The 27043-nt window shown below is 48.4% G+C and overlaps 1 protein-coding gene and 1 pseudogene across 1 annotated transcript; one reads left to right on the top strand and one right to left on the bottom strand.

Annotated features, from left to right (window-relative positions):
* Positions 1–536: 536 nt before the first annotated feature.
* Positions 537–2092, bottom strand: LOC120689421 (annotated as a pseudogene).
* LOC120689420 (pentatricopeptide repeat-containing protein At3g49170, chloroplastic-like) lies at positions 2091–27043 on the top strand. Its single transcript, XM_039971700.1, has 4 exons — positions 2091–2215; positions 7411–8165; positions 10259–10438; positions 25914–27043. Exons 1-4 carry the CDS (start codon positions 2091–2093, stop codon positions 27041–27043), a joined length of 2190 nt encoding a protein of 729 aa, XP_039827634.1.

The following is a 27043-nucleotide window of genomic DNA, read 5'->3' as shown; positions in this document are numbered from 1 at the left end:
GGGAGGACGGAGCGGCGCCGGTGAAGGGCGCGGGAGGGCGGCCGACAGCAAAGCGAAAAATCCACATATACACAGTGGCGGAGGCCGGAATCACCGGCAGGGGGGCTGCTTCCTCCTCTTCTTCCTCCCGCCCCCCCCCCCCTTTCTTCTTCTTCTCTCCCTTCTTTCCTCTTCTCCTCCCTCCTCCTCTCCTCTGATTTCCATGGAGCTCATGGGGGTAGGGGGGCTTGAGCCCCCCTTGCCCCCACGCTAAATCCGCCCCTGCATATACATGAGACCGCGGGGTTTATCTAGACCATCCATACATCTCGAGATTTGTTCTAAAGTACAACTTTAGATGTATTCTACGGGCCATATTTTATTCACATGGTGGCTCTTGTTACAAGTACGTGTTTCTGTATATATACACCAATGAACTGTAGTCTGTAGAAGAAGAAGAAAAAATCGAATGCCCTTTTGCAGCAACAGAAAAATGAAGGAGACTGTGATCTAACCTATGCCAACTACTGCCCAGAATGTGCCAATATCCTCCGCCTCTAGTGAAGAAAGCCCCTGGTGTACAAAAGAACCAGAGTGAGCATGTTGATTAGTTTCTTCACCTTCTCCACCCTCCAGCTTCCTTCAGACGACATACTATCATCAGCATCTTCCTCCCTCACCGTCACCAATGTCGAAACCGGACAACTGCTCCTCTCACCATGAAGAACAACACTGATTTGTCATCTTCCTCCACCTCAACCACAACCTGAACCGGCGGAGCCATCATGGTGTCGTCGTCATGAACAACCACCGCCACATGATCATCGTCCGGTGGTGACCCCTGTGACACTGCAACCATGTCAGTTGCACTGAAAACGTCACGGTGGTGATCGGTCATGGTCACCGCAAGCAACGGCTGCCTCTGCTGACGATGCCGATCATCATCGGCAGCCTTGGAGAAGAAGACCTCGCCGTCGACGTGGTAGCGGCTAGCCGTGCGCACCTCCTGCGCCAGTGCGCAGGGCCAGCAGAAGAGCCACCGGGCGTAGTCCATCACGGACTTGGAACCGCAGCAGGCCATGCTCCCGGGGAGCCCAAACTTCTCCGTCATCTGGATCCTCCAGTAGCCGCCGTAGAGCAGCCCGCACGCTCAGCGGATGTGCAGCGCCGACACGCCCAGCACCCAGAGCGGCGCGAAGCAGAGCAGTGCGAACATGGCGGCGTGCACGCACGCGTTCCCCAGGCCCAGCCGCTCCATGTTCCACCCGAACACGCAGAAGGTGCAGGTGAAGGAGAGCCACCAGGCCGGCGATGCGTTGCCGGCACACTCGAACATGCCGCCGGCCCACTCCGGCTCGACGACGACGTGCCCGATCGGAGAAAGGCGCTGTTTTGCATCGGAGACCATGGCGTCAGAGCACGCGAGCTTGCACGGCGAGCTGGCCTTTCCCAGCGGGCTGCAGACGGTGTACACGGCGGCGGCGACCGGCGCGACAACGCCGAGCACGAAGAAGCCGTCCTCGGCGAGCTCGGGGTGCGTGCGCCTGGTGTACCCCCAGTAAAGCCCGCAGAGCACGTACTGGCACGCGACGGTAAGGTGGAGCAGCACGACGACGACGGTCAGGTCGGCGGCGTCGCGGGGTCGCCAGCGGCAGAGGAGGAAGAGGTGGTGGCAGAGCGCGGGGTGCTGGTAGAGGCTCATGAGCGTGAAGAGCGCGTTGAGCACCTGGTTGTTGGTCTTGACCCAGCGGCTCCGGTCCGCCGGCGCCGGGAACGCGGCGTCGAGCAGGCCGAGGAGGAGGAGCACGAGCATGCCGCCGGAGACGCCAACGCAGAGGAGCCAGAGGAGCAGCGCGATGTTCATGGGGTTCTTGAGCCATTCCTTGCACGCTCGGCGGAGGGAGCCCCAGTCGACGGCGGATGACGCGTCGTCGTCGGCAGATTTTGGGCGACAGAAGGTGGGGAGCTGCCCGAGCCAGTGCGCGCGCTGTTGTGGCCTATCGCCGGGGAGGAGGTGCTCGGAGAGCAGCGGCGTGGAGGCTCGGTAGCTGGGGAGGGCAGGGGCGTGGTGGTCCGGTGTGGCCGGGGCATTGTCATCGCCAGCGAGAAGCATGGCGGCGATGTGGCAAGAAGCGACGGCTGAGTCGGAGACTTGCAAGAAGTGGTACTGCCAAGAAGGAACGGCTTATGAAGGGCGCGATCCAGCAAACTGGGGTCAGGTCAACGTCAATCTTGGGTACATACGATTTGGAGCCCAATCCTAATTCTATGGTTGACCGCAGGTTCTCGTCCTCACGGTCAATCTGAGCATTTTGCGCATAACACGTGTCTTTCGACAAACTAAAACCAACCGCTCCTCTTCTTCTCCCATTCAATGTTTTTCTTTCACCGTTTTCTTTCCTTCATTTTTCCTCTCATATTCCCGTCAGCAACATGCAAGAGCAGCGTGCGGTCTGCAGCCTGGCAGAGCGGGCCCGCAGGAGCGGAGGTGCTCAGGCGAGCTCCTTGAGCTAGAAGCTGCTGCCCGGCGTGCCGGCGCGCCGTGCGCGGGCATAGCGGCGCTTGGGGCAACCTCGCTACGTCAGGTGCGACAGCCGAGCCGACCCGCGGCAGTAGAGGAGCTGGAAAGCTCTCTGCGTCGGAGCAGCTATGAGCTAGGCCGATCGGATCTGTGCTATTGCGTTGCCGGATCCGGCTATCCGAATGCTAGAGCTGCATTTTCTTTATTTTTTCCCTTACCTATTTTTCCTTCTCCAAACTTTTTTCACATAACGTTTATTGATTTCATAGTAAAAGTTTCCTATTTGACTTTTCCGCAAAAAAGTTATTTATATAAACTTTTTTTTATTTGTTAAAATTCTTTCGTGCAATGTTGTTTTTTTATTTTTTCTATAAATTTTTGTTCTCAATTTCTTGCTCTCCCAAAGATTTGTTCACAATTTCTGTTTTTTCAATTTTTAATAAAATTTTTCTTCAAAATTATTGTTCTGAATATTAGCAGATTGTTTATTTCAAAGTTTTGTGACCAAATCAAAATTTTGTCTGCTAATTTTTTTAAAAAAATATTTTCCTGAATTTAAACAAATTTTTTAGTCATTTTTTATTTATAAGTTTTTTATCTACAAGTTTTTTAAAATTTTGTTCACCATTTTTGCTTCCAAATTATTGCTTTTCATTTTTGTATATTTATTTTTTTTCCTTTTTTTATTCAAAAACATTTTTACCTGAGTTTTTTTATTTTGGATGTAAAATTTTCTCTTGAATTTTTTCAATTTATTATGTAAAACTTTCTCTTTCAAATTTTTTTGCTATTTTTTCTATCACTTCAAAATTTTTCTTGAATTTGTTTTATCTCTTCAAATTTGTCCGAAGATCAACCATAGGGAACCCTTCCCTACGGTCGACCATAAACTAGCAGTGCCAATCATGAAATTGCAGTCGACCGTAATTTGCGGAACTCATGGTGGATACGACCGCGAGCACGACATTCTCTTTTCCGCTTCACGGGCTCGTGCCATCTCGAACCAATAATATCAACATATTTTGCCAAAAATTTTATCTTAATCATATTTTTAACTCAAAAGTTTTGTCATCACCTTTTTCGCTAGTAAATGCCTTTTTTGTTGATAATATATGCTTGTTAAAAAGATTACTTTAAATTATTTTGGTCATCAAAATTTTTTTGTGCAAAATTTTTCACATATTTAATAATTTTGTTTCTTTTTTGGCCACCCTTATTTGTTTCTTAATTTGTTTTTTGCGGCTATGTATTGTTTTTTCTCTAATTATGTGTAGTTTTTCTTGAACTTTTTTATCTTCATGTTCTCATCAAAATTTTAAGCTTCATAGTTTCTCCTTTTTTTAAATAGTTCTTAGTCTAAAATATTTTTTGTTCCAAAGTTTGCCCAATCAATTTTTTAAACTCTACAATATTTTTTTTCCAAAATTTGCCTATCAATTTTACTCAACTGTACTATATTTTGGTCAACATTATTTGTTTTTTTTTTTTGCTCTTCACTAATAGTTTTAGCAATCTTTTTTTAGTCAAAATTTGCTTCAAAAATAATTTAACCAGCCATACTCGTCTCAACTGATTAGGGCCGATCATTTTCAACCAACCATACTCGTCCCAACTGATTAGGCCCAATCACGTCATTCTGTCATACTTGGCCCAATTGATTAGGGCCAGTCACGTTATCCTGCCATACTCGACCCAACTGACTAGAACCAATCATTTTCAACGAGCCATAATCGTCCCAACTAATTAGGGCCAATCTCGTTAACTTGCCATAGTCAGCCCAACTAATTAGGGCCAATCACGTCATACTGCCATACTCGGCCCAACGAGTTAGGGTGGTCTGAGTTTTTAGGATTCGACTCCATGATCATATGCTTTGTATAATGGGATTTTAGTATATATCAAGGCTGACCTGCCATACTCGTCCCAACTGATTAGGGTCAGTCACGTCCACCTACAATACTCGTCCCAGCTGATTAGGGCCAATCACGTCAAACTGCCTTACTTGGCCCAACTGATTAGGGCCAATCACGTCATCCTGCCATACGCAACCCAACTGATTAGGGTCAATCATTTTCTACCAGTCATAATCGTCCCGACTGATTAGGGCCAATCTCGTTAACATACCGTATTCGAAGTTATATGCCCATTCAAGAACATATGCATAATACAATATGAACACAGAGACGCAGAAAAGCGCCCAAGCTCTCAGTTACAGCACCAAAGCGCACCATCGTACACAGCAACGCAGCAACCCGGCCAATATCTCCCGTGCCGTACATACTCAACTCTTTCTTGAAACCTGCCCAAAACAAAACAAGCTCTATCACTTCCTAAACAAATAAACAAAACTTACTTTCATTTTCTTCTTAAAAAATAAACAAAACTTACTTTTATGTCAACCCCCACCCCATATTACACCCCAAATCCCACAATCCCGAAAATTGATTAGCTTGCTAAAAGAAAATTTTAGTCGCGAAGTCCTAAAAGAGAAGGAAAAATGAATTGACGCGCGGGCCCTTGAGTGGATTCCGATTCGTCGCCGCGTGTCAACCGCTGGAGCAAAACTAATTTTGCTGTCGTGTGTCGATTCGGGCGCTCGCTGCTCGCTTTCCAAATACGGAAATAATCTGCTGTCTGAGGATCGACCGTACGAGATTGGTTCTCACGGTCGACCGTAGATTAGCTAGCCCCGATTTGGAGTACGTTTCACGTACGAGCTCTGGAGAAATACAAGATGACTTTGTCCATTTGATTTGACGAGGGAATAAAATGATGGAGCTTTCTAATTTCTCGCTCCATTGTTTGCACCATTTTCTACATATTTTTTTCTGATAAATTTTAGAGGAAACTATGGCAGTCGTGGTTTGATCTGAACTTTCTCATTGTAAGGATCGTGGCCCAAGAAAGGGGGTTGAATTGGGACTTTTTCAAAATTTTATCTAGTCCTTAACCTAGACTAGTATTGCCCAATCTATAAAATTTGAAACCTAGTCACTAGAGCATGCTAGCACAAGGTCCTTAGATAGGTGAACACACTATCATGATCATGTTGCCTAAAAGATATCACACTAGCAAGATTAAAACCTAAGCAAAATATCACACTACCATGCAAGTTGTCCAAGTCAAACTACAAGCAATCAAAGGCAAGAGTAACAACAAAAGGATTTAATTGCTTGAAATAAAAGTAAGAGACACGAGACAACCGGATTTTTTCCCGTGGTATCGAGGAGTTGACGCTCCCCCCTAATCCACGTTGGAGCACCCACACAAGGGTATAGCTCCCTTGCTTCACCAAGGAGCAAGTGATCACTAAGAACGTTCTTTCTCCATCTCCGGAACGGCGAGCTTCACACCGTGTACAATCTTCTTGTCTTGGGGCTCCCACAAACACCAAGAGCTCACCAAGAACCTCCCGATCACAAAGACCGGCTAGGTGCCGTCAAACACCAAGAGTAACAAGCTCCTAAGCCTTCACTTGACCTACACTCAGTTGCCCCTAGCTCAAGCACACTTGCTACACTTGCAAAGGATGGATTCTTCAAGGTTGAATCACAAACAAAATGCTAGATCTTCTCTTGTTTGCTCAAAGCACTTTCTCTTCTTCTCAAGGGTGGCCTCAAGTATTCAGGGTGTCAAAGGCAACTGAAATGAGCCATGGGGTGCCCTTATATAGAGTGGAAAGAGTTACATAGGCGTTGGAAGTCCACTACAGAAAAACCGTGAGCACCGGAAGAACAGATGTGTGTCAGATTTGAGGCGTCGGTTCAACCGGTCTTTCTGTGTCCAAATTTTAGCCGTTGGGGTTCTGACACAGTATCCAGGCTTGCGTCATTGCACCGGTGCATGCTCCGTAGGGGCATCGGTTCAACCGGTGCTGAAGAGGTTGACTGATCAAGTCAAACAAGCTCTCTGGAACATAGGACGTCTAATGCACCGGTGCTTCGATTCTGAAGCGTCGGTTCAACCGGTGCTGAAGAGAAGAAGAAGTCCACCAAAACATGCTCTCTGGAACAAGGTACATCCAATGCACCGGTGCTTATCTTTTGACTGTCGGTTCAACCGGTGCTATAGAGTTTTCGACTTGATTCCTACCTGTACCCAGAGAAGATAGACCGACAGGGCATTGGTCCTTCCGCCAAGCATCGGATGCTCCGATGCTAGGGCACCGGTTCAACCGGTGCTGCTGTTTTTCTTTGTTTTCAGCTGAATTTACTTGGATTTGAATGTAACTTCGATTGTTTCTTCTTCCAAGTGTTGTGTTAACTTCTATTGACCATCTTGAGCTATTTTTGAGCGAGTGTGCAAGATTTCTAAGGCCAACTCAATTTTGATCAAGCTACTAACTCATGAACCCCTCTTAAAAGTACGGTCAAGAACTAAAAACTATAAACCCTATCTAAATCAAGTGTCCTTCATCTTCTTGTGACACTTGAGACTAGAAAGGTCCTTAATCTTTGAAATTGAGTCCTTGGCACGCATGATTGTTCCGAATTGAGGGGTCTCTTTTCACATTTCATATGAGACTAAATTAATCATTATTTTTTCCTTCAAAACACACGTTAGTCGCATACGGTTGTCATTAATCACCGAAACTTACCATTAACATCTATCGGCCTAGATGCACTTCACTCATTAATACTAAAGCTGATTTTGTGTACTCTTTTTCATTAAAAAAACACAGGGGCAGAGCATCGTTGAGTTATTCGTACAACTTTAACCCTTATCCTTACTCGGTATTAGATACAGTGTGAACTGTGAATCTTGCAGACGCAGCAGAATCACTAGCATTTCTCGTAAGTTTTTCAGCTTGAAGTAGAAATCACAAATCAAGCACAATTTACAGGTTATTCCAGTTCAAAATCAGAATATTGACTGCGGATTACAGTATTAGTAGTGCAATGAATTTACAGGTACAGTGGATTGATACGTGAGAGGCAGGGCACCTGGGACAGCCGGAACCGAATCCAAGTTTTGCCGCCGCCGCCGCCATCTCCTGATGCTGATGCTGATGCTGGCTTAGCCCCTACGCCGCGGCGCCGCCCATCTCGATTTGCCATTGCCATCTCTCATGCGCTCTCCATCCCCACAGCCATTGCCCGCAGCGCAAACATGCTCTCCACCCTCGCCGGCTCCACTCCCACTAGGGAGAGGGACCCCTTCGCCATCGCCCATGCCCTCTCCTCCATCGCCTACTCCTCGTCTTCCTTCACCTCTCCACCATCCCTCGCCACGGGCTCAGGGCTCCACGCACAGTGCATAAAGCTCGGCGTGTCCGCCGACACCTTCACCACGAACCACCTCCTCATCTTCTACAAGAGGCGCGGCCACCTCGCCGGCGCGCTCCGCGTGTTCGACGAAATGCCGCACTGGAACCTTTTCTCCTGGACCGCCATGGTGTCCGGCTCCGTGCGCAACGCCGCGCCTGACCTGGGCCTCCAGCTGTTTGTCTCCATGCTCGGCAACGGCCTCTGCCCCAACGAGTTCGCTCTCGCCAGCGCGCTCGGTGCTTGTTGCCAGTCAGCGGTGGCCAACGCCAGGCTCGGCCTTTCCGTTCACGGCCTCGCTGTCAAAGCTGGCCTGGATGCCAATCCTTATGTGGGAAGCTCGTTGATGCTAATGTATGCCAGGCATGGGCGTACTGCTGCTGCGGAGCACGTGTTTGCAGGCATTGTTTTCAGAGACCTGGCATGCTGGAATGCGATGTTGGAGGCTTATATCTCGAATGGATACGCATGTGATGCGATGAGGACAGTGGTTCAGCTGCATCGCTGTGGAATAACGCATGATGTTTTCACCTATATTTCAGCTGTAAAGGCTTCTTCGATCAACAGCGAGTTGAATTTTGGGCGGCAGCTACATGGTCTTGTCATCCACAACAGGTTCGAATCCAGTACTTCAGTGATGAACGCGCTTGTTGATATGTACTTCAGAGCAGGACATGGCCATAGCTATCTTTGGTAAGATTCGGCAAAAGGACACTGTCTCCTGGAACACGGTAATTTCCGGTTTTGCCAATGATGAGGAAGTGAAGGCAGCTACAGACTGCTTTGTCGACATGTCACTATATGGTTGTAAACCTAACCAAGTTACATTATCTGTGTTGTCGGTCGAAACCCACCGGCGATCAGCGACAGGCAACACGAAGAGCCGGGAGGTTGCCGGGGCGCTGGCAGGCACTGCTCCATCGTCGACGGCCCGCAATTTCAGCACACGCCGCGGCTTGTGAAGACGCAGGGCGTGCCACCTGACCTATACCCGATCAGGAAGGTGCGAACGTGCTTGCAACGATTAGCCTGCATACACAAACACGTGGAAACATAAGTCCGAGCCGTGGTCGGCTCCCCGGGACAACTCTTGCATCGGCTTTAAGGAGCCGATCGAGTCCCGGTGTCAGATTGGATCTGTTTACATCCGGATATTGATAAATAAAGCGAATAACTGTAAAGCTGCTTCAATTAAATTTAATTAATCTAATCCACGGTGGTAAAAGCTTCACTGCTAGATCGGAACGTCCTACACGTGACTGGGCCTAATGAACGTAACAGATAACTATACCATAACCCAAAACAAAGGCCTAAGAACTAGCAAGAGCCGATTCCCGGAACGATCCCTATTAAGGCTAAGATAAAGCATCTAGTACACCACCGGATCATCCAACCCGTTTGCAAGGCCTAATCTAACAGATATTACGCCAACTCTTAGAGATAAGAGCAAACCATAACAGATTAGATCTACTAGACGTAAAAGAAGCAGGGTGTTGCCTTTACGCAGCTAACTCTATGCAACAAGAGCTAGCATAAGATGATGACATGATCGCGTAAAGACAACATGATATTCGTAGATGATAAGCAACAAAGCACAATAGATCTACTAAAAGCCGTGCTACGAACATCGAGATAACTAGTACTACTCGCCATAAAAAATGCTTCAGTACGAGTAATACCAAGGTATAAGCAAGAACAACGCTGCCCTGATCGCGAGAAGCGATCAGGGCAGCATGGCGCTTACTTGGATGAAACCCTAGGATTAGGGGTGGCGATGCGCCGAGATTGTTGTTTGCGAGACGTGATGACGTTCTTTCTTTTATGAATAACATAGGGTACATATTTAAGGTCCGGAGACTTGGGAAACAATCTAAACTAATCTTGTCCCGATCGGACTCTATCTCTAATCTTAAACTAAATCTAAAGATACATGGCCCATGTGACCCAAATGCTCACGCAGGAGCCGATTTACAAGCCTTCTTCAAACTTCTGCTTTAAGCCCATCTTGCTTTCGGCCCATAAATTAATCCTGTTAATTTATGGCGATAACACATGCCCCCTTGTTTTGGCAATGATAGTTCCAAAACCACTCCGTCGCATCATCTTCCCGTTAATGCTCATTAAACACACTGCAACCACCAAAGAAGACGCAATGTATCTGCAACTGGCTCCTCGTAGAATGTGAAACTACCGGTCCGTCTTCCGTCTTTTCACTATTTAATCTCACCCCGAATCGGCTCTTCTTCACGGCAAACTCCTTCTTCCTCCCAAGCCAGTAGTGCAGAAAACCCCAGTCCTCCAACACCAATAGCCATGGCGATCTCTTCCTCCTCTGACTCCAACTCCTTTGGAGACTCTTCCTCCTCCTCTTCTCCTTCTTCTTCCCCCCTCCCTGCTTCTTCCACCGACTCCATCCCGGAGAGTCGGGAGCCAACGCCGGAGTGGGACCCAACTGCAGCGTATGAAGCGCTGGCTCCTCTGCACTGGGATGCAGAGGAGTTCGACTTTGGGGCCGCCTCCGAGGAAGACGAGCCCAAGACCGAGGGAGAAGACCTCCGGCTCCTGTTCCAGGAGGAGTCGGAGAACAGCGACGAGGAAGACCCTTCTTCGGACGGACTCGACTCCTCCTCGGAAGAGGAGATCGACTCCCCCTCCGACGATGACGAGCCGATGGGTGGAAAGCCCTTTCAGTTCCTCGGGTCCTCCGAGGAGGACAGCGAAGAAGAGAACAGCGGCGGCGGCGATGGTTGGAGCGACTTCGGGTCCGAAGGCGGCAGCAGCGCCTTCGGCAGTGATGACGACGACGACGACAGCGACGACGACGACAGCGACGACGACGACAGCGACGACGACGACGACAGCGACGACGACGGCAGCGGGGATGCGCTGGCCCGAAGCCCCAAACACCGTAGGTACTAGGTACCTACGAGCAGTAGAAGTAGGTAGCATCGTAGGGGTAGGATCACAAAGTCGAAGGATTAATTCCTTTGTAACAATCGGCTTTCCTTGTAATGACCTTTCTATTAATGAAATCAATTTCCTCCAATTCTGTATTTTACTTTCCAAAAAGCCGATGGCAACGCATCAAGCTTCTATAAATATCCAAGAGCCGACGAAATTCAAACTAGAAGCAACCCGGACAAGAGTAGAGTCACACTTCCACCTTGAACCGAACTCGAAACAAGCTCTCAAATCCGAGCGTAATTCGAAAACCCAGCTCTACAAATTCGAGCAAGAACTCCTCAAGCATCCAGAATTCGAATCAGAGCCCACAGCAACCAAACCCCAAGTCAACGGATCTGAACTATGGCAGACTCTGCAGCTCAGACAACAAATCCTACCGTTGATGATGCGGCAATCTGCAGCCTGAAGGTAATATTCAGCCTGATTCTTTTAATACTCCTCAGCTTATTAAGCTTCTGAAACGCTAAACTCTGAAACATGACACCATATGCATACTTCTGAATTTCTGAACTTCAGGTGTCAGATATCCTTCTGCCGCATCCCTCCAATCCAAAATCTTTATGTCTTGGCCCACAAACCTATGAAAATCCCATAGATTTGATCTCTTGTGAAGCAAATAGGATCCCTTTCGTGAGTCAAAATATCGATTTGAACCTCTAGGCCGACTGCTTAAGAGTCTGGCCTAACCCTCCTGAGAGCTGGATTACATGGTACCGCAGAGTAGCAAAAGCTTATATGCCCTTGTGGCAGGATTTGAACATAGCCGATGCACTTAGCTTATCATTGTCTCCACTTGACAAAGATGAAAATCTTCTGAAAACTATCGGCTATTTCTGGTCCGATGCTCTGAACTGTTTCCTCTTTGGTCATGGATCCATGACTCCCACTCTGCTAGATGTCACCATGATCACTGGCTTAGACATTGGATCTCCTAATCCAGCTGCCCACAAAATGGCAGAAGTCCCCTTCAAACTTTCTTCCAAAGTTAACTGCACAAACTGGGGCACTTACATGAATCAGCACATGAAAACAAAAGGTCCAGTGACTGAGAAGGAACACACAGCCTTCTTAAATCTTTGGCTAGAGCACTTCATCTTCTATGGCCCTTCTTTAGCTCCAACTAAAAACTATCTTCCCTTGGCCTATCACCTGGCCCATGGCAATCACATCGGCCTAGGCAAACCTTTTTTTGGAGAAATCTACAGATATCTCCATTTGATGACATCTAACTTGCTTAACCAAAAGAAATTGAGAACTGGATGCCTTTGGTGGTTTATTCAGTTGTGGGCACAACTGTACTTTCAGCACCAGATTCCGAACTTCCAAGGCCTAACCAAGAACTCTTTTCCTGATGAGAGTGACAAACCAATTAGATGTACTAGCTATGGCCAAGTTTTATTTAGTCTCCCTGGCAATAAACTGAATTCAGCAGATGCAACAAACTGGTTCAGAGTCTTCTACAAAGGATTGGATAATCCACTCTATTTCCCATTCACTGAATCTGAATCCTTTGAAAACCCAACTGCCTTCAGATTAGACAACTTTGCCGATGACAACAACACTCGGCATTTATACTCTTTAATGATCCGACCTGGCTTCCTTCCTGTTGGCATTAGCACCTCTAATAGAATTATCAAGCCAGGTTATGAATCTTATCAACCAGTCATAGCAGCTCGGCAATTCGGCCTAGGACAGGTCCCTCCCCACTTCCATATTCACCACTTGGTGGAGAGCAGAACCGATCTGCCTGATGGTCTCACCAGCTCAAGATGCTACAACATGTTCGATGACCTCCACATTCAAATACCAGCCGATCTATCCTTTGATCCTTCATCGATCGATTTTAGCACATAGTGGGGAATGTGGAAAACCCATGTTTTCAGAAAAGCTCTAGGTCCTCGACTGCAGCAAATTGATCCTGAATATGTAATCCCCGAGGAAGAGGTACTGAATTTATGCACTTTACCCTTTCTAAATCATCCACTCCTTTACTTGACTAATCCTGCTCACCCTGTTATCAGCAACAGGATGGTCCAGAACCTATGACCAGCGACGGGGAGCCATTCCACTTTCTTCCAACTGCTCCTAATATACTCTTCTGCAAAGGATCATCATCAATGAAGAAAGTGATAATGACTATTCAGCCAGACTTACTTAAGTCGGCTTCCAAACGAAGACAAGCTTATGCAATCGTTGCCCCCCCCAGTCTTGACCAAGAAAAGGAAGATGATCACGAGGCGTGTCATCAAGAAACCAGCACCAGCTTCCCCGAGTCCATCAGAGTCCAACACCAACCAGGTAGTTCATCATTCTAAAACTTCTTCTTTATTATTGCACACACATGTACTCTGGTTGACTGTAATTCTATTTCCAGGACGCAGCTGAAGACATCCTTGAAACAAGTAGCCCAGCACAACACGAGGTCATTGTTCATGAAGCTGACACTGGAGCAACTGAGACTTTAAATACTCTAACGGATGTGCACGACGAACAGGCTAACACAACCGGATCGGCTACACCTGAACCGATCATTACTTCTTGTTCAGAACAGGTAACTTTTATGAGAACCAATTCTAAACCAGCCGATAGCTTCATAAATGCATCTCGCTCTAACTTCAGATATGTCCATAGGGCTTTGATATTTCATGTTTACTTTCCTTCAACCCGGCATCGATGGGTCTGACTGCCCTTGGAACAAAAACATCATCTCTGCAGCAATCGGCTAACTTGGCAAATCAGCTTCAACTCATCAAGGATCTATTATCTGCTCCGATCACTGCTCTGGTTGATGATTCCAGCAAGATAAAAGAAATTCTTGAGCAGATAGAATCCCAGCTTCCAGAATTACTTCGAGTCAAACTCTGGCCAGCCGGCCATCTTCCTTTCTTTTGGGCAGAGGCGAAGGCAGCTCAACAAAGAATAGAAGCATGTCATTCTCAAGTCTTTCTGAAAACTGACATAGCTCAAAAGTGCAAAGCCCTCAACCAAAAGAAAGCAACTCTGGATGCTAAAGCTGATATCTCCGAGAACACAAGACGACTCAACCTCTTGGAAAAGGAACTGATTGAACTTTAAGAAAAGGTCCACACTACCCAAAGACTAATCCAAGAGGAGAAAGCTTCGATCGCAAACTCTAGGCAGGAAGCCCAAGAAATGGCTGAACAAATACAGGCAGAGTTTGCAGAGATAAGCACCTTGAGTCGACAGATAATATCAGGTGATGACAAGGACGACGAAGAAATCATTGCAAGTGCTGATGCTGTACATGCGGACGCCATCCATGCCATAGAAAAATTCCTGAACTAGTAGAACTGTTCAGAAAACATTTGATGTGGCCTGTTAAACCTGAAACTTGTACTCATTTAAAACATCTTAAGTCGATGGTTAGACATCGGCTGTCTTGCTTCTCATATGTATTTTTACTAGCCAACTCAACGTGTTGGCTTCTCATTCTTTTTTTACCGGCCAACTCAACGTGTTGGCCTATCTCTTTTCTTTTCTTTTTTTTTACCGGCCAACTCAACGTGTTGGCCTATCTCAGTACAGCTAGATGGATCTCATCGGCTCTTGTTACTCGCTTTCCCACATGCTCGGGAAGTACTTCTTGAGGTGTTGACCATTAACAGCAACAGGAAACTTGACGCCGTCCAATTCCTCGAGCATGTATGCATTCCCAGGCAAAATCTGATCAATCTTATACGGCCCATGCCAAGTTGGAGACCATTTACCAAACTTTTTATCTTTAGTTCCCAATGGCAATACTGCCTCCCAAACCAAGTCTCCAACCTGGAAATTCTTTGGTTTGACCTTCTTGTTGTACGCACGAGCAACTTTAGCCTTATTTTCCTTGATTTTCTCCAGCGACCAAAACCTTAGCTCTGTCAGATCCTCCACATTATCGTTCATCAAGGCTGCATATTGTTCAGTTGTCAGATCGTTCTGGAACTCGACACGCCTTGATCCAGCCGTGATTTCCCATGGTAACACAGCGTCTTGGCCTTAGACTAAATGGTACGGCGATGTCTTGGCAGACCCGTGACATGAAATACGATAGGCCCACAAAGCTTCTGACAACACCTCATGCCAGTGCCTAGGATATTCATCGATCTTTCTCTTTATGAGCTTGATGAGGCTCTGGTTGGATGCTTCAGCTTGTCCATTGGCCTGGGCATAATATGGAGATGATCTGATCAGCTTAATTCCCATGTCATCGGCGAACTTCCTAAATTCCTCTGATATAAAGACCGATCCTCCATCGGTCGTAATGGTCTGAGGGATCCCAAATCTGTGAATGATGTGCTCTTTGACAAAGCTGATCACATCTTTTGACGCTACTGACCTCATGGGCACTGGCTCTACCCACTTTGTGAAATAATCTGTAGCAGCTAAGACCCATTGGTGACCCTTGCTAGACGACGGGTTGATCTGACCAATCATGTCCATGGCCCAACCTCTGAATGACCACGGTTTGATGATAGGATTCATTACTGATGCTGGCACTATCTGAATTTTGCCAAACCTCTGACATGTCTGACATCCTTTGTAATATTTGAAGCAATCTTCAAGCATAGTGGGCCAGTAATAGCCCGATCGCCTAATCAGCCACTTCATCTTATGAGCCGATTGATGAGTACCATAGACTCCTTTATGAACCTCATGCAAGAGCTGATTTGACTGTGAAGGTCCCAGACATTTAAGCAGTAGTCCTTCCAAGGTCCTGTAGAACATGTCATCCCCTATCAGAACATACTTCATGGCCTTGAGTCTTATCCTTCTGGGTGCCCCCCGAGCTGAATCCTTCAAGTAACTGAAGATATCGGCTCTCCAGTCTCCGGGTTCTAGAAACTGAACTTCTACATCGACTCCATCGGCTGTTTCCTTGTACCCAGAAGCCATCTGTGCCAAATCATTAGCTTCATTGTTCAGAGTCCTGCGTAACCAGTGGAAATTGATGTACCTGAATTGTGACATCAACTCACGGCACTGCATCCATATCGGAAAAAGAGCCTCGCTCTCGCATCTATATTCTTCCGTGAGCTGAGAAATCACTAGCTTGGAATCTCCAAATATTTCCACCGCTTCTGCACCAGCTTCGAGGAGCAGTTCCATCCCTTTGCGAACGGCTTCATATTCCACCAAATTATTGGTGCATGGGGCAGTCATCCTGATGGAGAAGGAGTAAGTCACCCCTCGAGGAGACACCAACAGAATTCCCACACCGCACCCATCATCACAACCCGATCCGTTAAAAAACATAGCCCAAGCACGAATAAATAGTGCAGCTATATCAGTGCTGATCCTATCTGCAACAAGATCTGCCAGTGCCTGTCCTTTGACTGCTTTCGCAGGCTGATATCGAATATCAAACTCTGACAATGCAAACAACCATTTTCCAAGCTGGCCTTTCAGGACAGAAGCCGACAGCATATGCTTTATGACATCCGATTTGCATATGACAATTGTTTCCGCCGAGAGCAAAATATGACGAAGCTTTGTACATGTAAAGAATAAGCAAAGGCAAAGCTTCTCGATCTCAGTGGTCTCGGCGTCTAACATGCGCCTGCTGAGGTAGAAAACCACCCTCTCCTGGCCGTCGTGCTTCTGGACTAACACCGAAGCAATCGAAGTGTCACCCACGGATAGGTACACGTAGAACGGCCTATCTTGCTGAGGAGGAACCAACACTGGAGGCTTTGATAAATATTCTTTGATTTCATCGAAAGCTTGCTGCTGTTCTGCCCCCCAGCGAAACTCATCATCGGATTTGATCTTCACTAAACCCATGAACGGTTCAATGCGCCCAGACAGATTAGAAATAAATCGTCTGACAAAGTTAATTTTACCAATGAGATTCTGCAACTCTTTCTTCGTGGTTGGTGGCTTCATCGTTTTTACAGCTTCTTGACTCTTCAAGCCGATATCGATTCCCCGTTCGTGCACCAGGAATCCCAAAAATTGACCGGTCGATTCTCCAAAGGCACACTTCTTTGGGTTCATTTTGAGCCCAAACCGTCGAGTCCGCTCCAAGATTTGACGCAGATCTTCCAGGTGCCCCCCAGTTGATTTGGATTTGACCACGACATCATCAATATAAATTTCTACCAGTTTGCCGATGAGATCATGAAAAATATAATTCATGGCACGTTGGTACGTTGCACCGGCATTTTTCAGTCCAAAGGTCATAACCAAATATTCGAACAAGCCGACCGCACCTGGTACTCTGAACGCGGTCTTGTTTACGTTTTCTGGGGCCATGAAGATCTGGTTGTAGCCGGCATTACCGTCCATAAAACTCATCATTTTGTGACCGGCAACTGCGTTGATCAATGTCTCTGCAACAGGCATCGGATATTCTTCCTTTGGCGTCGCTCTATTGAGATCTCTAAAATCGACGCAGACACGCCATCGGCCATCATTCTTTTGTACCGGTACCACGCTAGAGATCCATTCTGCATACCAGCAAGGCCTGATGAACCCAGCATCAACATCTTCTCCACCTCTTTCTTGACTTCTTCTAGGACTTTGGCCTTCATCTGACGTGCTCGTTGCTGAAACGGCCGAAACCCTTTCTTGAGCGGGAGCCGATGCTCGACAATACTTCTGTCTAGACCGGGCATCTCGGTGTAGTCCCATGCAAAACAATCCCGGTACTCTTTCAGCAGTGCAATCATCTCCTCACGCAAGACCGGATCTAACTTCTTGCTGATAAATGACGGCCGTGGCTTATCCCCAGGACCGATGTCAACCTCTTCCAAATCATTAGCTGACGTGAACCCGTATCCCAGCTTGCCGTCGTTTGAAAAACCAGCTGCGAACGCAGGTGAGTCTTCGTTATCCACGAGATCCGCGGCAAACACAGGGAGATGACAAGAAAAATTATTTGGCCAACCGCATGGGCTGGCCGCTTCTATACTCCCATCATCATCCGAAACTAAATAGTCGATGAGTGGCCAACTGCCAGAGCAGGCCATCGTATGTACATGATGTAACAATTCCGACCCCAAATAGGATTTTTTATTTTTTGGGGCCAGACGCTGGGACTGGCCTCTCTATCTCTACTACACCTCGTAGCGTGGCAGGATGCGTCTACTCTGTGAGGCCAGTGGATAAGACCAGCCTCAGTCCGTTTTTTGTCTCTTCGATCCGATCACAATCTTCCAGGGCGATCCCTGAGATCGGCTCTTGCCCTTCCGCATCCCAGGCGTTCATGTCTGCGAGCGAGACCTCACTGGAGTCATCTACACGGACCACATCCACTTCATCGTCATCCCATTGGACGAGATACTGATGCATTGTGGAAGGGATACAACAGTTGGCGTGAATCCAATCCCTCCCAAGCAATACCGTGTATGTACTCTTGCTGTTGACGATGAAGAACGAAGTCGGGATCGTCTTGCGGCCCACTGTCAACTCCACATTTGTAACACCCGGTTTATAAAAGAACATAAACCGAGCAATCATATACGTGCCAGGATCAGGTCACACGTATATACAATAGAATGAACAGTATATCACAGCACATATCACGAATAAGACATAATAAATCGAAATACGAATGTTATTTATTACAATAAGGACATAAATGTCTAATACAGCGGAAGCGAAGTACAAAATACGAAAAAGCTCTCCGAAGCTGAAGCAGGGCGCCACAGGGACGTCGACTGGGAGACGAACACCTAGAAGTCCTCGTAGTCCTGGTAGCGCTGGATGAACTCCCTCGTGTCGGCAGGAGCTGAGCAGCAGTAGCGTAGCCAAGAGGAAAAAGTAGAGAAGAGGCAAGAGTGAGTACACAACTTGTACTCAACAAGTATAACACAAACTATGAGGCTCTAGGCTGGCTGACTCAACTGCATTAGCTTTTAAGTGTTGGCAAAATTTTATTAAAGCTATTTACTACGAGTTGATGAATTACCATTAACCCAGTTACATAGTTATTAATCAGAATTAATTAAGAAACTACTGAGAACCAAAACGAAACCAAGCCACCAAGGTAACCCCGAGAAGCACCTCCCTCGTCAGAAGGAGATAACTTCACTAATCAAAAGGAGGATCTGGGCCGCTCATAACCGTGAGCACGGCTAGTATACCAGTTTTACATTCTGCAGAGGTTGCACATCTTTACCCACAAGTCGTGAGCTACGCCAGAGGTTCATCACACTTCCTTAGGTGAGATGACTAGCGACTCACTACGAGGCCATTACAAAGGATCTCGTTGGTAAGGCGTAACCGTGAGAGATAGGTCAGCGACGATGGGGCCCACCTCACGGGGGTACAAGCACAGGAGCGCAATCCAAGCACAGACCAGCCGGAGGAGCAGGGACCATTGAAGCTTACTACTCTTGCCCCGCAGGTAAGTTACTCCAAACCAAAAAGACCTAATTAGTAAGCCAAGTCTATCCCATTCTAGCCTTGTGGTAGCGCTGTTGTCCCAGGTTGTCGCTCTATGAACCGGTCCTTATGGAGAGTGGCCAACCAGGCAATAAGCACCGTGCTGGCCCCCTAAACCATGTTTCTACAAAAACCATCTTTTAACGAGACGTGAGCCACTCAAGCCACACAGAGTGCCACTCTCAGAATTAAGTTCAAGTAAACCATTAATCAATTTAATTAAAAAGGACCAAAGTGTGTTATAGCGCATCAACCTAGCACAACTAACCAAAATGCAACCCAAAGGTATATTTAAAGGATATAAAGTGGCTAGGAATGTCCTTATAGGCATACAGTATTAAAATGCAGTATGAAAATGTATTTAAAAGTGATGGGTTGTTCATGTTATACTTGCCTTCCTCGTACTGCTCTGGCTGCTGCTCAAACTGCTCCGAAGATGGCTGCTCCGGGTACTGGTACTGGGGCTCCTCAGATGGATCAACGTCTACTCACGAACACATGGCCAAAACAATGCACAATAATAAGCATACAAGCAAACACTAACAAAATCTAAGAAACAGTACAACAATACATGAAAACAGCGCACAAACTACTCTAGAACTATTCTACGCGTTACAACGATCGCGTGGACATAAAGAACGCTAAAAACGGAGCTAAAACGCGTAATCTAGGCTAAAAACAAGGTTCAGGGGCTTATTTGTAATAAAAACAGGGTTCCAGGGGCTTTTCTGCTAAACCGAGGACTAAAACATAAATAAACATTAATTCTAAGGGCTGACGCGCAAAATCTTCAAGCCTGGACTGCGGGTTCAAATTCTAGGAAGCTCAGGGGTGTTCTTGCTAAAAAGCGGACCTTAACGTAAATACTTTTGACTAAGGCTGGACCGCGGGTTGATTAGCAAAGAGATCAGGGACTCTTTAGCAAAAAGTGGCCGCCGAAGGGGTATCTTCGAATCGGGGCTGTCGGTTTTGGATCTGACGGTCCAGATTAGATCTGGATCCGATCTAATCCCGGCCGTCGGTTCCTAAATGGGCGGCTCAGAGGGCTCGGGCACGCGGGCGGCGGCGCAGACGCCACGGCGAGCGGCGGCGCTGGAAGGGGGTCGCCGGAGAAGGTCGATTCCGGGGCTACGGTGCTCGGTTTGGACTACGGTTTGGACGTGGAGATTCACCAGAGAACGCGTAAACCACTTGGGTGGCTAGCTGGGTTCGGTGGGGGTTTTGCAGGGTTCGCCATGGCGCCGGGCGGCGCTAGCTCGCCGGCGAGCGGCGTTCTAAGCCCCGAAGGGGTCTACAAGCTGAGTTATCAGGCGAAAAGGTACCAAGGGGATCTAGGGGTGCTTACTGAAGCCTTGGGTCGGCCAGAACTGGATCGCAGGAGTTCTCACGGTGGGGTCAGGAGGCGGTGCTGAGGCGACACGCGCGGTCCCGACGATGCTAGGCTCCCCAGGGCTCCAGAGCTGCACTGGTCGACGAGGGGTGCACCTACGAAGTAAGAACCGGAGTCAATTCAGGACGAACTGCACCGGCAGGGTGAAATCGTGGCGGCGCGAGCGACCTTACCGGACTTAAGATCCACGCAATTCCGTCAATGGCGGGGTCCGGGATCGGGGGCAGTGTGCTTGGGGTGGGTCCTGGGCACACGGCGGAACTATTTCGGGGGTCGTGGCGGGCTGTGCTGTGGCAGGGCGGCGAGACCGCGGCGATGCAGAGGAGCGGCGCGGCGGAGCAGCACGGGAGCGGCGCGCTAGGGTTTACTGGCGGCGGAGGTGAGGGTGAGGGGTATGGAAGAGGCTGGGGACCCTTCTTATAGGGCGGCGGCGACCTTGGCGTGCGCGCCCGGGTTTGGAAAGCCGGCGAGCGTCTCGGCGGAGATCGCGGGGTTCAGTTGCGCGAGGTAGACGGCGAGCCTGACCGCTGGGGTCGGCCTGTCAGCGGCTGGGCGAGCGCGCGCGGTGAGCGATGGCCGGCTGACGTGCGGGTCCGGTGGTCAGCGGGGTGAGTCGGGGGCGCAGGCTGACTGGGGAGCGGGCTGGACCGGTGGCGCGCGCGCGCGGGGGAGGAGCGGCTGAGGCGGGGCTGGGCTGCGGAGCGAGCTGGGCCGCGGCTGGGCAGGCCGGGGTAGAGCGGGGGGGAAAAAGAGCTGGGCCAAGTGCTGCTGGGCCGCGGTAGGGAGGAAGCGGGCCGAGGGAAAAGAGAGAGCGGGCTGGGCTGGGAAGTCAGGTTTGGGCTGGGTTGACTTTGGGTGTGGGTTTTGCTTTCTATTTTCCTTTTCTATTTCCTATTCTTCTCATTTCTAAATCTAATTCAAACAAAGTTTGAATTCAAATATGGATTTGAATTCAAACCACACTCAAATAAAAGTATGCACCAGCATGAATGCGACAAAAAATATTAAACCTATGATAAATTTTAATTACTTATAGAACAAAAATTGGATTAAATGCCATACTAATCACAATAAACCTTAGAAATTTAAATACAGCCAATTAAATTTATTAATAAATGCTGAAATTTAAATTAGGGTGTTACAACATTAAGAACCCCCATTGCTTCTGATGGTTGTCCGTTGAAGTCATTGAGAATCACATTGGTCTTGATTAGGTCGGCAGAAGAACGCCCCAAGCGGCGCAGCACCGAATATGGCATCAGGTTGACTGCGGCACCGGTGTCAACCAGCATCCTGTTAACGGGTTTACCATTGATGAAGCCCTTGAGATACAACCCCTTCAAATGTTTGTAGCTTTTTTCCTTTGGCTTCTCGAAGATGATTGGCTGGGGGCCAAGATCCAACTGTGTAATAGGCAAATCCTCCGGTTGGGGTGCCCGGAACTCTGATGGGAGCACGAACACCATGTTCACATCAGCCGATGGCTTCTTATCGGTTTTTGTCTGCTTGGGGCGCCACTCTTTTCTTGGAGGGCGTCTTTCCACCCTTCGCGGGTGCTTGACTTGTTTCGCGAGATCCGGGCGCGCCTTCCTCAGCACGTCAAGGTACTTTGCTTCTGCCTCTTCTAGATTGCGCAAGCGCTGCACTCTGCGCTTCTGCGAGCGATTAAGCCCGTCAGGACACCACCGTCTTCTTCTTCTGGCTCGGAATCACCCCTGGTCGACCGCTCAACATGTTCATTGTGACGCACTTTGGGCCCCAAGCGTCGAAACACCGAAGTATCGCCTGACTGGCGTGTCCGAGGCCTACACTCCAGACAATCATCTATAGTGGGCAATCGGCTCATGCCGGAATTCTAGTAGTACCTGAAGAACGGGCAATGCCAGTGGTCACGTACAGCCTAGCGCCTTCCCAGCGTCCTCCCTGTGCGGTACTCGTACTCCTCTTCTTCCGATTGATATCGGCGACATAACTTGTGCTGATATTCATATTTTTCCAGAAGCCGATCGGAAGCTAGAAGCTGATTGCGGATGTAATGCACTTGCTCTTCAGTAATATGTTGTCGCCCTGGCTCATTTTGATCCTGAGGCCATTTGCCAGAAACGGCCTCTCTCCTTTGCTCGTCACGACGGCGTATAGGCCCCGCCATGTTGATCTGGAATGAAAAATTCTGGCTCCTAGGAGTGAAGTCTGACAACTCTACCACGTTGGCTTATGGAAAAGGCTTCGTGTCAACCTTCATCGTGTGTTGAGCCAGAATTAATCGGCCTTGCTCGATAGACGATTGGATCTGACGACGCGGCTCCTTGCATTAACCCGTGGCATGAGTGAACGAGTGGTGCCATTTGCAGTACAGCCTTCCCTGCAGCTCTTGTGCGGTTGGTAGCTTGTGATTCTCTGGGAGCTTCAGCTATTTTTCTTTGAGGAGCAGATCAAATATCTGCTCTGCTTTGTTCACGTCAAAGTCGAAGCCCTTCACAAGCCCCTGCTGTTTGACCCACTTGCACGGGACAGGGTTTGCCCCCCGAGTCCACTCTGCCACGGTCACTTCTTGCTCCTCGCCAGAGTCATCAGATTCATCCGCCTGGGCCATGTTTACATGACGCTTGAACTTGTCCTGGTACAGCTCAGGATGGTAAAGCTCATATGCCGTAAGCTTCTGCACCATGTGTGCCAGAGAGGTGAATTCCAACTGAAAAACCAGATCCTTGATCGGCTTAGCGAGTCCCAGAACAGCCAAATCCATTGCCTCCTTCTCTGTGATGCGCGATGAGTAGCATCGGTTCTTGGCTTCTCTGAAGCGTTGTATGTATTCCGACATAGTCTCTCCTCGCTTCTGCCTGACTTGGGCGAGGTCGGCAATTCCAGCTTCAGCAGCCTCTGAGTGATACTGGATATGGAACTGATCTTCCAGCTGCCTCCAAGTTCGAATTGAGTCTGGAGCCAATGACGCGTACCATCCAAAAGCCGGGCCTGTAAGAGATTGGCCGAAGAACCGGACCCTCAGAGGATCCGATACTGAGATCATCCCAAGCTGCGTTAAGTATCGGCTCACATGCTCTATGGAGCTGGCTCCTTATGACCAGTTGAACTTGGTGAACTCAGGAAGCCGATACTTGGGAGGCAACGGGATCAAGTCGTAGTCATTTGGATACGGCTTGGAGTAGCCGATCGCTTTTCTCTTGGGCAGGATGCCGAACTGGTCTCTCAGTATTGCACTGACTTGCTCCACACTAAGAACTCCTGGGGCCGATGGCTCAGCACTCGGCCCGGTAGCGTACTTTGCCAGCCACGCTTGTTTCTCCGCGTCTGCTCCAGAAGTTCCTGGGTTTACCATCTGCACCGAGCGTGTTGGATTGACGCTGTCAGGGATGTAGGCGCACGTGTAGCCGTGCGGGATCTCCTTGGGTGGCTCGGTGAGGAATTGGCCTTCTCCAGGATCACCGCCGATCTTGTGGACGACGTAGATCGGCGAATTCTGCTGTATTGCTGCCGCGAGCGAGTAGGACACTGGCGGCTTGGTTTGCAATGCAGCTTCCCCCTTGTGACTCCCCAGAGTTGGTCCCGATGGGGAGTACTGGTTCTTGATCACCTCTTGGACAACGCGATGTGCCACGCGCTCAAGCTCGTTCACCAGGCTTTCTGAATGCCGATGGAGCATGTGAGCCACAATGTAGTTCATCTCCTGGCGTAGGGCCCTGGTGCGCTCCTCTGACGGCACAGACAGATCAACATTGTCGAGAGCGCCCTCCGGTGAGAACCCCTTCCACTTGATGCCATGGTTGCGGGTCCTCTCAAAAGAGCCGATGAGATCTGCTTCGAACTGAGCTTTGGCCTCATCGTATTTTTGCTTGTGTTCCAGAGTCAGTTCTTCATATGTGACAGGTTTGGTGACCGGCAGAACCGATGCTTGGTCCTGAGCTCCTGTCATCTCTGCGGCGGGCGTTGTTGTCGATGAAGGTCCCACCGGGCGTGCCAGAATGTGTTGTCGGTCGAAACCCACCGGCGAGCAGCGACAGGCAACACGAAGAGCCGGGAGATTGCCGGGGCGCTGGCAGGCACTGCTCCCTCGTCGACGGCCCGCAATTCCAGCACACGCCGCGGCTTGTGAAGACGTAGGGCGTGCCACCTGACCTATACCCGATCAGGAAGGTGCGAACGTGCTTGCAACGATTAGCCTGCATACACAAACACGTGGAAACATAAGTCCGAGCCGTGATCGGCTCCCCGGGACGACTCTTGCATCGGCTTTAAGGAGCCGATCGAGTCCCGGTGTCAGATTGGATCTGTTTACATCCGGATATTGATAAATAAAGCGAATAACTGTAAAGCTGCTTCAATTAAATTTAATTAATCTAATCCACGATGGTAAAAGCTTCACTGCTAGATCGGAACGTCCTACACGTGACTGGGCCTAATGAACGTAACAGATAACTAAACCATAACCCAAAACAGAGGCCTAAAAACTAGCAAGAGCCGATTCCCGGAACAATCCCTATTAAGGCTAAGATAAAGCATCTAGTACACCACCAGATCATCCAACTCGTTTGCAAGGCCTAATCTAACAAATATTACGCCAACTCTTAGAGATAAGAGCAAACCATAACAGATTAGATCTACTAGACGTAAAAGAAACAGGGTGTTGCCTTTACGCAGCTAACTCTATGCAACAAGAGCTAGCATAAGATGATGACATGATCGCGTAAAGACAACATGATATTCGTAGATGATAAGTAACAAAGCATGACAGATCTACTAAAAGTCATGCTACGAACATCGAGATAACTAGTACTACTCGCCATAAAAACGCTTCAGTACGAGTAATACCAAGGTAAAAGCGAGAACAACGCTGCCCTGATCGCGAGAAGCGATCAGGGCAGCATGACGCTTACTTGGATGAAATCCTAGGATTAGGGGTGGCGATGCGCCGAGATTGTTGTTTGCGAGACGTGATGACGTTCTTTCTTTTATGAATAACATAGGGTATATATTTATAGTCCGGAGACTTGGGAAACAATCTAAACTAATCTTGTCCCGATCGGACTCTATCTCTAATCTTAAACTAAATCTAAAGATACATGGCCCATGTGGCCCAAATGCTCACGCAGAAGTCGATTTACAAGCCTTCTTCAATCTTTTGCTTTAAGCCCATCTTGCTTTCGGCCCATAAATTAATCCTGTTAATTAATGGCGATAACAATCTGTCATGCTGAGGCTCTGTGGTGCTAAGGAGAACACCTCCCTCGGTCTTCAGGACTTGCCTATCGTCATGGCTACTCTGAGAAACTACTTGTAGCGAATGCGGTCATCAACATGCTGTCTAGATGTGGTCTGCTCCACTCTGCTTATGGCTTCTTCAGTAATCTCAGTGTCAGAAATATTATGACATGGAACGAGATGATTGCAGGTTATGGTCTGCACAGTAGTTCTGAAGATGTAATGAAGCTCTTCCGCAGCTTGCTCTGCTTTGGATCAAAACCAGATGAGTTCACCTATCCAGCTGTTTTGTCTGCATTCCAACAAGCTCACGACTCAAGAAACCATGAGCAGATCCACGCATGTATTCTGAAACATGGGTTTGCATCATGTCAGTTCGTCTCGACTTCACTAATCAAAGTAAAGGCAACCCTTGGTTCGGTTCATGGTTCACTGAAAGTCATCGAGGACACTGGCAAGATGGATTTGGTATCATGGGGAGTCACCATCTCTGCATTCTTGAAGCATGGCCTGAACGATGAGGCCCTTTACCTTTTCACTTTGTTCAGAGATGAGTGCACACAGGAGCCTGATGAGTTCATCCTGGCTACCATCCTGAACGCTTGTGCAAACGCAGCATTGATAGGGCAATGCAGATGCATCCATTCCCTCGTTGTCAGGGCAGGGTATAGCAAGCACTTCTGTGTGGCAAGCGCCTTGGTTGATGCGTATGCAAAGTGTGGCGATGTTACTGCTGCTGAAAGTGTGTTCACTGATGTTTCGTTGGTAACTAATGACACCATACTGTACAACACCATGCTGACAGCTTATGCCAACCATGGTCTGATCCATCAAGTCCTCAGGCTGTACCGAGAGATGGAAGAACTACAATTGGCTCCAACACCAGCTACGTTCGTCGCGGTCATCTCAGCTTGCAGTCATCTTGGGCAAGTCGAGGAGGGAAAGCTGCTGTTCAGTTCCATGCTGTTTGCACACGGCGTGCATCCGACAAGGGCCAACTACTCCTGCCTGGTCGATCTCCTGGCGCGAAAAGGGCTCGTCAGCGAAGCGAAAGATGTCATAGAAGCAATGCCATTTCAGCCATGGCCTGCAGTATGGAGGTCTCTGATGAATGGCTGCCGGATCCATGGGAACAAAGAACTTGGCGTGCTTGCAGCAGAGCAGATCCTGAGAATGGCGCCAAGCAGCGACGGCACCTACGTATCACTGTCGAATGCCTATGCTGGAGATGGAGAGTGGCAGTCTGCAGAGGAGACAAGGAGGATGATGGCTGAGAATCAAGTGCAGAAGGTGCAAGCTTACAGCAGTGTTGAGATCTAG

Source organism: Panicum virgatum, chromosome 9N, assembly GCF_016808335.1.
Source record: "Panicum virgatum strain AP13 chromosome 9N, P.virgatum_v5, whole genome shotgun sequence".
Lineage (NCBI taxonomy): Eukaryota > Viridiplantae > Streptophyta > Magnoliopsida > Poales > Poaceae > Panicum > Panicum virgatum.
Note: the sequence above shows the minus strand (reverse complement) of the source record. Positions and strands in the feature narration are given on the sequence as shown.

Bases quoted from the DNA above. Each gene is read 5' to 3' on its own strand.
- LOC120689420 (XM_039971700.1), top strand. From the start codon at position 2,091: ATGGCGGCGATGTGGCAAGAAGCGACGGCTGAGTCGGAGACTTGCAAG. The intron at 2,216-7,410 runs GTACATACGATT...ATGAATTTACAG, and splicing joins CAGGTCAACGTCAATCTTGG to GTACAGTGGATTGATACGTG. The intron at 10,439-25,913 runs GTGGAAAGCCCT...AGATGATTGCAG, and splicing joins CGACGATGACGAGCCGATGG to GTTATGGTCTGCACAGTAGT.